The 13,635-nt window shown below is 31.3% G+C and overlaps 1 protein-coding gene across 1 annotated transcript in view; it reads left to right on the forward strand.

The window, feature by feature from the left end:
• The window catches only part of LOC142231386 (uncharacterized), a 75,330-nt gene that overhangs the window by 48,284 nt on the left and 13,411 nt on the right, over nucleotides 1–13,635 (forward strand). The window contains exons 2-3 of the mRNA XM_075301995.1: nucleotides 1,244–1,464; nucleotides 3,765–3,964. Of these exons, the coding sequence (XP_075158110.1) occupies nucleotides 1,244–1,464; nucleotides 3,765–3,964 (421 nt within the window). The remainder of the gene's footprint in view (nucleotides 1–1,243; nucleotides 1,465–3,764; nucleotides 3,965–13,635) is intronic.

A 13,635-nucleotide genomic window follows, 5' to 3' on the forward strand; every position in this document is an offset into this window, starting at 1 on the left:
AAATATCATATACTACTACCACGTACCAAATTTCAGCCAGATCGGATGAATTTTGCATCTCCAACAGCGGCGGAAGTCAAATCTGGGGATCGGTTTATATGGGGGCTATATAATTATGGACTGATATGAACCAATTTCTGCATGGTTGTTGGATACCATATACTAACATCACGTACCAAATTTCAACCGAATCGGATGGATTTTGCTCTTCCAAGGGGCTCCGGAGGTCAAATCTGGTGATCGGTTTATATGGGGGCTATTTATAATTATGGACCGATGTGTACAAATTTTTGCATGGTCATTAAAGACCCTGTACTAACACCATGTACAAAATTTCATGCTGATCGGATGACATTTGCTTCTCTTAGAGGCTCCGCAAACCAAATCGGGGGATCGGTTTATATGGGGGCTATATATAATTATTGACCGATGTGGACCAATTTTTGCATAATTATTTGAGACCATATGCTCACACCATGTACCAAATTTCAGGCGGATCGGATGAAATTTGCTTCTCTTAGAGGCTCCGCAAACCAAATCGGGGGATCGGTTTATATGGGGCTATATATAATTATTGACCGATATGGACCAATTTTTGCATAGTTGTTTGAGACCATATAATCACACCACGTACCAAATTTCAGCCGGACCGGATGAAATTTGCTTCTCTTAGAGGCTCCGCAAGCCAAATCTGGGGATCGGTTTATATGGGGGCTATATATAATTATGGACCGATGTGGACCAATTTTTGCATGGTTGTTAGAGATCATATGGTGACATCATGTACTAAATTTCAGCCGGATCGGATGAAATTTGCTTCTCTTAGAGAATTCGCAAACCAAATTTGGGGGTCCGTTTATATGGGGGCTATACGTAAAAGTGGACCGATATGGCCCCTTTGCATTAAAATCCGACCTACATCAATAACAACTACTTGTGCCATATTTCAAGTCGATAGCTGGTTTCGTTCGGAAGTTAGCGTGATTTTAACAGACGGACGGACGTGCTCAGATCGACTCAGAATCCATCTGCTTTTAACGACCAATTTGCACGTCTGCTTTGGAATGGACATTCGGTTATAACGACGACGTAAGTTCTGTGTACTAATTTTTATTTTTTTCATTCCATTTTTTGTCGTCAGCCAATACTAAATAAATAAACATATACTGCGGGGAATCACAGAATTTGCTTTCGACTATCCCAAACAGAGGTGCAAATGACAAAGAAGAAATATTCAAACCAGTTTGGGATGAGTTCGTAAATGTCGATGACAACGTCGTAACATCAGAAGAGCCTTCATTGAGAGAAATAGTGGAGAACACAAAAGAAAATGATGAAACTCACAGCGATAATGAACCAGATGACGAAGATGAGCCAATCAAAATTCCAACTAGGACAGAAACATTGAGTGCGGTGCATACATTAAAACAGTATTTACTACTGTTACGACTGAAATTATTGAAAGTAAATTATTAAAATAAATTCTTGTAAATAGAAAACAAATCACAATTCTAAACTATTTCCAATCTCAATAAATGTATGATAAAAAAAAAAACTTAAAAATATTGTGTACCCTTATTTGGATACAACGACGTTCGGTTATAACGACGTATAATTTCGGTCCCTTGGCGTTCGCTATAACCGAATTCTACTGTATATATATATATATATATATATATATATATATATATATATATATATATATATATATATTATATATATATATATATATATATATATATATATATATATATATATATATATATATATATATATATATATATATATATATATATATATATATATATTATATATATATATATATATATATATATATATATATATATATATATATATATATATATATATATATATATATATATATATATATATATATATATATATATATATTATATATATATATATATATACTTTATGGGGTCTTAGAGCAATATTTCGATGTGTTACAAACGGAATGACAAATGTAACATGTAATGACAGTTTTACTACTGGTAACGCTAATTGTAATGAGATGTGGTTACCAAGTTTACCCTGGGAATAAATGAAATCAATTCTCTTACACTTATTTATTTTCTTATGCTTCCGAAATTTTATTAATTTATTTTTCTTTAAAATATCCTCCATCACATTTAAAAATGTGATGGTTTATAAAGTATACAATGTCTGAATGCTGTCATACATTAATCATGTCACTTTTCTCCAAAGAAACTTTCAAATCAATTCTCTTTTTCTGTGGGGGGGAGTTCTCCATGTACTCGTCTATGTACTCATGCATATGTAATGAAAACTTTTTAGTTAGGGTAACCACTAGCATCACCACCTTCACCAATACCAAAATAACTTCCCATAACTACAAACATGGACACCACCTTGAGTAGTAGTCGTTGTTAAAAACTACCATCATTATTCTGTTGCCATACAGCCAAATATTCAATGTCACATTTGATGTCCTCTGTAATTTGTCAAACTTTCACATGAACACATATGCGTGCATGTCTGTCTTCACAAAGACTCTTCGACCGTTCTTATGTGGGTCTATGAAAGTTTCCGTTACTTTGTCTCTTAGTTTAACCCAGGCATCATTGAGAGTAGAAGAGTGTCTAATGTAGTTTAATGTTGCATAAAAAACGAATCTTCTTAACATACGTATGCGTGTGTGAGTGACGCAAACATATTTGGGGAAGTTTCCAACTAAATCTCACCAATTAATATTAAAGTTTTCATCGAAGAGTGACGAAGAATAAGAAATTTCATTAATTAACTCATTTTGAATGGTGGATGGATGCATTAGATGTTCACGATAAATTTACTTATTTAAGGGTTTAGTTTGCCACACCACATTTCAAAAAGGTTTAGAAATTTTTTGTTGTAAAATCGTCTTTGTAAAACATTACGAAAAATGTAAGGGATTAGTTTTTAATGGATTCAAAAAGAGAATTTACATAATGTATAAGACATTATTTTTGAAACATATATTCGCGAGCACATGTGAATACATGTCTTCCAAGAATTACTTTAAAATGCTGAAGAAGATATAAAATGTAGCGAATCTTACTATGTTTTCATTCTACATTACTCAAAATATATTAATTAAAAAATCTCTATACCCGTTGCAAAATGGTAATTGTGAGGAAATTGGTGATAATAATCACACTACAAACAAATAAAGCCGTGAGACCAGGGCTGTGGAGTCGAGCCAATTTTGCTCGACTCCGACTCCAGCATTTTTCATCAGCCTAAGTGTACCATCCACAAAAAATGGAGCGATATAAATTATCTTACTTCTAGCCCTAAATTTTACATTTGATGCCAGTTGCATACCGACAAATGTTAGAATTTTAGAAGTCTAAAAGAAATTTAGACCAATTAGCTACTACAGTAGAATTCATTTATAGCGACCTCGGTTATAAAGACCGTCCGCTTATAACGACGGATTTTCAAAGCAAGTTTGGTTCTTAATAGTTTGTACATGCGCAAGCATTCGCTTAGAACGTCTCCGGTTTTAGCAACCATCTGCATTTAACGACCAATTTGCACGTCTGCTTTGGAATGGACATTCGTTTATAACGACGATGTAAGTTCTGTGTACTAATTTTTATTTTTTTCATTCCATTTTTTGTCGTCAGGCAATACTAAATAAAGAAACATATACTGCAGGGAATCACAGAATTTGTTTTCGACTATCCCAAACAGAGGTGCAAATGACAAAGAAGAAATATTCAAACCAGTTTGGGATGAGTTAGAGTTCAAACCAGGACTGGGATAAGTTCGTAAATGTCGATGACAACGTTGTGACATCAGAAGAGCCATCATTGAGAGAAATAGTGGAGAACACAAAAGAAAATGATGAAACTCACAGCGATAATGAACAAGATGACGAAGATGAGCCAATCAAAATTCCAACTAGGACAGAAACCTTGAGTGCAGTGCACACATTAAAACAGTATTTACGATTTGGGGGTTCTGATATATCAGAGAGTTTATATAGTTCCGTTGAAATTATTGAAAGTAAATTATTTAAAGAAATTCTTGTAAATAGAAAACAAACCACAATTCTAAACTATTTGCAATCTCAATAAATATAAATATACATGATAAAAAGAAAAAAACTTAAACATATTGTGTACACTTATTTGGATACAACGACGTTCGGTTATAACGACGTATAATTTCGGTCCCTTGGCGGTCGCTATAACCGAATTCTACTGTATTTTCAATAAATTAAATTATGATATAAACTTACATAAAGGCCCCGTCATAATATGAACAGATGCCAAAAATCTTCTGCATATATTTTTATAACAAGTAAGGAAAGTCTAAAGTCGGGCGGGGCCGACTATATTATACCCTGCGCCACTCTGTAGATCTAAAATTTCGATACCATATCACATCCGTCAAATGTGTTGGGGGCTATATATAAAGGTTTGTCCCAAATACATACATTTAAATACCACTCGATCTGGACAGAATTTGATAGACTTCTAGAAAATCTATAGACTCAAAATTTAAGTCGGCTAATGCACTAGGGTGGAACACAATGTTAGTAAAAAACAAGTATATACGGCCGTAAGTTCGGCCAGGCCGAATCTTATGTACCCTCCACCATGGATTGCGTAGGAACTTCTACTAAAGGCTGTCATCCACAATCGAATTACTTGGGTTGCGATAACACTTGCCGATAGCAAGGTATCGTAAAACTTTTTAACACTGTCTTCAAAATTGTAAGTTAGCCCATACGGGGTATATATTAAACAAAAAAAGGCCGATTAAATACGTATATAATATAGTTTGACAAAATTTTCTATAGAAATGAAAACTTGACAAAATCTTCTATAGAAATAAAATTTTGACAAAATTTTCTATAGAAATAAAAACTTGACAAAATTTTCTATAGAAATAAAATGTTGACAAAATTTTCTATGGAAGTAAAATGTGGACAAAATTTTGTATAGAAATGAAATGTTGACAAAATTTTCTACAGAAATAAATTTTTTACAAAATTTTCTATAAAAATAAAATTTTGACAAAACTTTCTATGGAAATAAAATTTTGACAAACATTTCTATAGAAATAAACGTTTGACAAAACTTTCTATAGAAATGAAATTTTGACACAACTTTCTATAGTAATAAAATTTGACAAAATTTTCTATGGAAATAAAGTTTTGGTAGATTATTTTTGGCGATATGGACCAATTTTTGTGTAATAAGTCATCGGCTATACATAACTAAAGACCGATATTTACCAATTTTTACATGGCTGTTAGAGGCCATATATTGACAAAATGTACCAAATTTCAACCGCATCGGATGACTTTTGCTATATATAATTATGGACCGATATGGACCAATTTTTGCATGGTTGTTAGATACCATATACTAACACCATGTACCAAATTTCAACTGGATCGGATGAATTTCGCTCCTCCAAGAGGCTCCTGAGGTCAAATCTGGGGATCGGTTTATATGGGAGCTATATATATTTATGAACCAATATGGACCACTTTTTGCATGGTTGTTAGAGACTATATACTAACACCACGTACTAAATTTCAATTGGATCGGATGAATTTTGCTCCTCCAAGAGGCTCCGGAGTTCAAATCTGGGGATCGGTTTATATGGGAGCTATATATAATTATGAACCGATATGGACCAATTTTTGCATGGTTGTTAGAGGCCGTATACTAACATCAGGTACCAAATTTCAACAGGATCGGATGAATTTTGCCCCTCCAATAGGCTCCGGAGGTCAAATCTGGGGATCGGTTTATATGGGGGCTATATATAATTATGGACCGATATGGACCAATTTTTGCATGGTTGTTAGAGACCGTATACTAACATCAGGTACCACATTTCAACCGGATCGGATGAATTTTTCCCCTCCAAGAGGCTCCGGAGGTCAAATCTGGGGATCGGTTTATATGGGGGCTATATATAATTATGGACCGACATGGACCAATTTTTGCATGGGTGTTAGAGACCGTATACTAAGACCACGTACTAAATTTCAACCGGATCGGATGAATTTTGCTCCTCCAAGAGGCTCCGGAGGTCAAATCTGGGGATCGGTTTATATGGGAGCTATATATAATTATGGACCGATATGGACCAATTTTTACATGGTTGTTAGAGGCCGTATACTAACATCAGGTACCAAATTTCAACCGGATCGGATGAATTTTGCTGCTCCGGGAGGCTCCCCAAGCCAAATTTTGGGATCGGTTTATATGGGAGCTATACGTAAAAGTGGTCCGATATGGCCGATTTTCTATACCATCCGACCTACATCAATAACAACTACTTGTGCCAAGTTTCAAGTCGATAGCTTGTTTCGTTCGGAAGTTAGCGTGATTTCCACAGACGGACGGACAGCCGGACAGACGGACAGACGGACGGACGGACGGACATGCTTAGATCGACTCAGAATTTCACCACGACCCAGAATATATATACTTTATGGGGTCTTAGAGCAATATTTCGATGTGTTACAAACGGAATGACAAAGTTAATATACCCCCATCCTATGGTGGAGGGTATAACAAGTAAGTAAAGTCTAAATTCGGGCGGAGCCGACTATATTATACTCTTCACCACTATGTAGACAATCATTTGTGTTACCAACTACTTCAAATTTGATAGGAGCTATATAAAGGTTTTCATTTCCAGATACAAATACTTTTAATGGAGAAAATTTTTTGTACTTCTACAAAAACTCTAGAATTAAAATTTAAATCAGCTAACGCCCTGGCATGAAACACAATGTTAGTAAGAAAATATCGGAAATATGAAGCGAGAGAAATTTTAATGAAATTATACAAAAGAACATTTATGATTTATCAGGCGATACATATGTATTCGAGATATAGGACAATTTTATTAATATTTAGCATTTTTGCTACTCATAAGTGGCGATTTTACAAGGATATTGGTTAGATCTCGCCAAGATGTGGTCAAGTGTGGGTTGTGATATATTATTTGGTCAAGTCGGGCGACTTGGAGCCTTATTTAAAACTCAACCGTTCTGTGGAAATTCTGGCATTGCAGTGTGTAGTATATGACTAATATATGTGGAAATCATCACAGAATAAACCGGAAAAATGAATATATGGAGGCTTTATCTAAATCTGAACCAAATAAGATCAAACTTGACACACTTAATTATCATATTAAACATATTCTCTGTGGAAACTATCCAGTCAATTGGAGGAAAATCCCATTGAAAATGGGTATAAAATATGAAAAAGTCTACCATATTTCCCCAACTCTGGTGTACGTATATATCGGGCGAAAGATATATATGGGAGCTATATCTAAATCTGAACCGATTTCAACCAAATTTGGCACACTTACCGATACTATTAAACGAACTCCTAGTGTAAAATTTGAAGCAAGTCAGGGCAAAACTCTGGCTTTTGAGGCCATATAAGTCCAAATCGGACGAAAGATATATATGGGAGCTATATCTAAATCTGAACCGATTTTAACCAAATTTGGCACACATAACGACACCGTTAAACCTACCTCTCGTGTAAAATTTGAAGCACGTCAGGGCAAAACTCTGGCTTTTGAGGTCATATAAGTGCAAATCGGACGAAAGATATATATATGGGAGCTATATCTAAATCTGAACCGATTTCAATCAAATTTACCAAACATTGGTAGAATGTCATTCCTACTCTTTATGCAAAATTTCACGAAAATCGGTAGTAAGCTTTGGCCTCTGTGGTCATCTGAGACTAAATCGGTCGAAAGATATATATAAGAGATATATCTAAATCTGAACCGATTTAGCTGATATTTTGCAAGTTTATCGAGACTCATAAAATATTTGGATGTACGGAATTTGAAGAACATCGGTTGATAAACACGCCAATTATAACCAGATCGGGGATAAATATATATGACAGCTATATCTAAATCTGAACCAATTTTTGCCAAATTTGAGGACGATCGGACTTAAACTGCGACCTGTACTTTGCGCACAAAAATACATGAACAGACAGACAGACGGATGGACAGACAGACAGACAGACAGACAGACAGACGGACGGACAGACAGACGGACATCGCTAAATCGACTCAGAATTTAATTCTAAGACGATCGGTATACTAAACGATGGGTCTCAGACTTTTCCTTCTTGGCGTTACATACAAATGCACAAACTTATTATACCCTATACCACAGTAGTGGTGAAGGGTATAAATATGGGAAACATTTAAATCTGAAGCAATTTTAAGGAAACTTCGCAAAAGTTTATTTATGATTTATCGCTCGCTATATATGTATTAGAAGCTTGGGAAAATTAGAGTCATTTTTACAACTTTTCGACTAAGCAGTGACGATTTTACAAGGAAAATTTTGGTATTTTGACCATTTTTGTCGAAATCAGAAAGACGAATATATGGGAGCTATATCTAAATCTGAACCGATTTCAACCAAATTTGGCACTCCCTACTTCTACTCCCTGTGCAAAATTTCAACCAAATTGGGGTAAAACTCTGGCTTCTGGGACCGTATTAGTCCATATCAGGCGAAAGATATATATGGGAGCTATATCTAAATCTAAACCGATTTCAACCAAATTTGGCTCAACCAAATTTGGCTCAACCAAATTTGGCTCAACCAAATTTGGCACGCATAGCTACAATGCTAATTCTACTCCCAGTGCAAACTTTCAATTATATCGGAGTAAACGACTGTGGTCATATGAGTGTAAATCGGGCGAACGATATATATGGGAGCTATATCTAAATCTTAACCGATTTCAATAAAATTTGTCACACTTGACTACACTATGAATTGTACTCCTAGTGCAAAATTTCAACCAAATTGTGGTAAAACTCTGGCTTCCGGGACAGTATTAGTCCATATGGGGCGAAAGTTATATATGGGAGCTATATCTAAATCTGAACCGATTTCAATAAAATTTGGCACACTTGACTATAGTACTAATTGTTCTTCTTGTGCAAAATTTTAGGCAAATTAGGGTAAAACTCTGGCTTCTGGGACTATATAAGTCCATATTGGGCGAAATATATATATGGGAGCTATATCTAAATCTGAACCGATTTCTTCCAAAATCAATAGGGTTCTATTCTGAGCCAAAACACATACTTGTGGTAAATTTGAAGTCGATTGGACTAAAACTGCGACCTAGACTTTGATTACAAAAATGTGTTCACGGACAGACGGACAGACGGACATGGCTATATCGACTCAAGCGCCCACCCTGAGCATTTTTGCCAAAGGCACCATGTGTCTATCTCGTCTCCTTCTGGGTGTTGCAAACATATGCACTAACTTATAATACCCTGTTCCACAGTGTGGCGCAGGGTATAAAAATACATTTTATACCCTGGACCACTTTGTAGATCTACGTGTTGGATACAATATCAAATCTTTCAAATTTGTTGGTTGCTATATACAAAGCTATATATATTTACATCTGAATCGATTTGAACAAAATATCTAGGGTTAAAATTTAATGCCCTGAGGCGGAGTACACTGCTAGTAAAAATATTGGAAATATTTAAATCTAAAGCCTTTTTATATTATGTATGGGGCTTTGTCTAAATCTGAGCCAATTTGGCACACATTTTTCAAATGTTAATTATTCTCTCTATGCACATTTTCAAGTAAATCGGGGAGAAATTTTGACCTGAGTGTATAGGCTGGCAAAATATATATAAATCTGAACCGATTTTGACCACATTTGGCATGCCTAGTAAGATTGTTCATTCTGCTCCCTGTACACAATCGGAGTAAAACTTTGATTATTGTGGCCATATGAGCTATATCTAAATCTCAACCGATTTCTTCGAAACTCAATAGGGTTCTATTTTGATCAAAAAATATGTTCACAGACCGACGAACATTGCTAGATCGGTTCAGAAGCATGGTTCCCACAGTTGGTAGAATTCTAACAAAATTGGTAGATTGGTAGAATTCTTGATTATTTGGTAGAATTTTTTAAATATTCCTCTCCAACTAAGAGTTACTTCAATTTTCTTTAGAATAGAATTTTGACATTTTCTATAGAAACAAAATTTTCTATAGAAATAAGATTTTGACAAAATTTTCTAAAGAAAAAAATTTGGCAAAATTTTCTACAGAACTAAAATTTCTATTTATTTCTTTATAATAAAATTTTGTCAAAATTTGCCACAGAAATAAACTTTGCCATAGAAATAAACTTTTGACAAAATTTTCTATAGAACTAAATTGTTTTTTTTTTGTTTTGTTATTGTTGGCTTTTAATTCAATCATATTTGTTGTTTTGATCTCAGCTTAAAACCCATTGCATTAACTAAACTACAAGAGTAGCTTAACCAACAGAGAAAAAGGATGTTTGTCAAATTTATTTCGGCAAATCCCTATAGACTGCAAGATGGTTGGATGGACGCATGTTTCGGAATTACCACATTCCTCATCAGCATCCTCTACTTGCGGCTAAACTATCAACCAATTACCAGAACAAAAAATAAATTTTTGACAAAAATTTTCTATAGAAAAAAAATTGACAAAATTTTCTATAGAAAAAAAAATTGACAAAATTTTCTATAGAAAAAAAATTGACAAAATTTTCTATAGAAAAAAATTGACAAAATTTTCTATAGAAATAAAATTTTGAAATAGAAATATAGAAATAAAATTTTGACAAACCTTTCTATAAAATTAAATTTTGCCAAAATTTTCTGTAGGAATAAAATCTAAAATTTTGAGGTTTTTATAGAACTAAAATTTTAACAAAATTTTCTCTGGAAATAAAACTTTGGCAACATTTTCTCTGGAGCTAAAATTGTGACAATATTTTCTATATATTGTATAAAAACGTACTAATTTCATTTTGTGGCCTCAAAGTAAGCCTACGATCCACATTTTAGTCAAATCGAATGAATGTGGAGGCTTCTATGCGCTCAAGAATATGTTTATGTATCATCAGCTATATTATAATCTGGGCCGACCAGATTCATATTTCGAAAGGAATCCCAAATTCTGGCAAATGGAATGAAAATTTCAGACTGGCAAAAAATGGTAGAGTTTTTGGTACAACAAGTGTAACCGTTTAGAAAACATTGAATATTTTTCACTATTGGAAGTTTCACCGCTATTACAGTCATTGATCGATTGAAGATCTCAATGAATTAAAATTTCTTAAATATATATTTAGTTACAAAAATACAAAGTGTTTTAAAATTTTGGTTGGGCCGGAGTCGATCAAAATTTTTACGACTCCGACTCCAGCAAAATTTTCAGACTCCGACTCCACAGCCCTGCGTGAGACCACAGATATCTTTTCCTTAAAATACGAAAACATTTTTCCGGCGCATTTTTCCGATATAAAGTTTTTCCTTGATCTTTTGGAAACGGACAAGCATTTTCTTCAGAGCAAGTACGTTTTCTTGTTTTTATACCCACCACCACAGTTGCCAGTATTGAAGGTTTTCCACTAACTATGGATTTTTGTTCGTGAATGAGAACAAGGACATTATTTTTATAAAAAATTTTGTCAAAATTTGATTTCTATAGACAATCTTGTCAAAATTTTATTTCTATAGAAAATTTTGTCAAAATTTTATTTCTATAGAAAATTTTGCCAAAATTTTATTTCTATAGAAAATTTTGTCAAAATTTTATTTCTATAGAAAATTTTGTCAAAATCTTATTTATATAGAACATTTTGTCAAAATTTTATTTCTATAGAAAATTTTGTCAAAATTTTATTTCTATAGAAAATTTTGTCAAAATTGTATTTCTATAGAAAATTTGGTCAAAAATTTATTTCTATAGAAAATTTTGTCAACATTTTATTTCTTTAGAAAATTTTGTGAAAATTTTATTTCTATAGAAAATTTTGTCAAAATTTTATTTCTGTAGAAAATTTTGTCAAAATTTTATTTCTATAGAAGATATTGTCAAAATTTTATTTCTCTAAAAAAATTTTGTCGAAATTTTACTTCTATAGAAAATTTGTCGAAATTTTACGTCTATAGAAAATTGTATTTCTATAAAAAATTTTGTCAAAATTTTATTTCTATAAAAAAATGTTCTCAAAATTTTATTTCTATTGAAAATTTTCTAAAAATTTTACTTCTATAGAAAAATTTGCTAAAATGTTATTTCTATAGAAAATTTTGTCAAAATTTTACTTCTATAGAAAATTTTGTCAAAATTTTATTTCTATAGAAAATTTTGACAAAATTTTATTTCTATAGAAAATATTGTCAAAATATTATTTATATAGAAAATGTTGTCAAAATTTTATTTGTATAGAAAATTTTGTAAATATTTTTTCTATAGCAAATATTGTCAAAATTTATTTCTATAAAAAATTTTGTTAAATTTTATTTCTATAGAAAATTTTGTCCAAATTTGTTTCTATGGAAAATTTTGTCATAATTTTATTCCTATAGAAAACTTTGCTAAAATTTTATTTCTATAGAAAACTTTGCTAAAATTTTATTTCTATAGAAAACTTTGCTAAAATTTTATTTCTATAGAAAATTTTGTCAATATTTTATTTCTATAGAAAATTTTGTCAAAATTGTATTTCTATAGAAAATTTTGTCAAAATTCTATTTCTATAGAAAATTTTGTCACAATTTTATTTCTAAAGAAAATTTTATCAAAATTTTATTTCTATAGAAAATTTTATCAAAATTTTAGTTCTATAGAAAACTTTGCTAAAATTTTATTTCTATAGAAAATTTTGTCAAAATTGTATTTCTATAGAAAATTTTGTCAAAATTCTATTTCTATAAAAAAACTTAGTCAAAATTCTATTTCTATAGAAAATTTTGTCAAAACTTTATTTCTATAGAAAATTTTATCAAAATTTTATTTCTATAGAAAATTTTATCAAAATTTTAGTTCTATAGAAAGTTGTGTCAAAATTTTATTTCTATAGAAAATTTTGTCAAAATTTTATTTCTATAGAAAAATTTTCTTAAAATTTTATTTCTATTGAAAATTTTCTCAAAATTTTACTTCTATAGAAAAATTTGCTAAAATGTTATTTCTATAGAAAATTTTGTCAAAATTTTACTTCTATAGAAAATTTTGTCAAAATTTTATTTCTATAGAAAATTTTGACAAAATTTAATTTATATAGAAAATATTGTCAAAATATTATTTATATAGAAAATGTTGTCAAAATTTTATTTGTATAGAAAATTTTGTAAATATTTTTTCTATAGCAAATATTGTCAAAATTTATTTCTATAAAAAATTTTGTTAAATTTTATTTCTATATAAAATTTTGTCCAAATTTGTTTCTATGGAAAATTTTGTCATAATTTTATTCCTATAGAAAACTTTGCTAAAATTTTATTTCTATAGAAAACTTTGCTAAAATTTTATTTCTATAGAAAATTTTGTCAATATTTTATTTCTATAGAAAATTTTGTCAAAATTGTATTTCTATAGAAAATTTTGTCAAAATTCTATTTCTATAAAAAACTTAGTCAAAATTCTATTTCTATAGAAAATTTTGTCAAAATGTTATTTCTATAGAAAATTTTATTTCTATAAAAAATTTTATCAAAATTTTAGTTCTATAAAAAAATTTTCTCAAAATTGTATTTCTATTGAAAATTTTCTCAAAATTTTAC

Source organism: Haematobia irritans, chromosome 3 (genome assembly GCF_050003625.1).
Source record: "Haematobia irritans isolate KBUSLIRL chromosome 3, ASM5000362v1, whole genome shotgun sequence".
NCBI lineage: Eukaryota > Metazoa > Arthropoda > Insecta > Diptera > Muscidae > Haematobia > Haematobia irritans.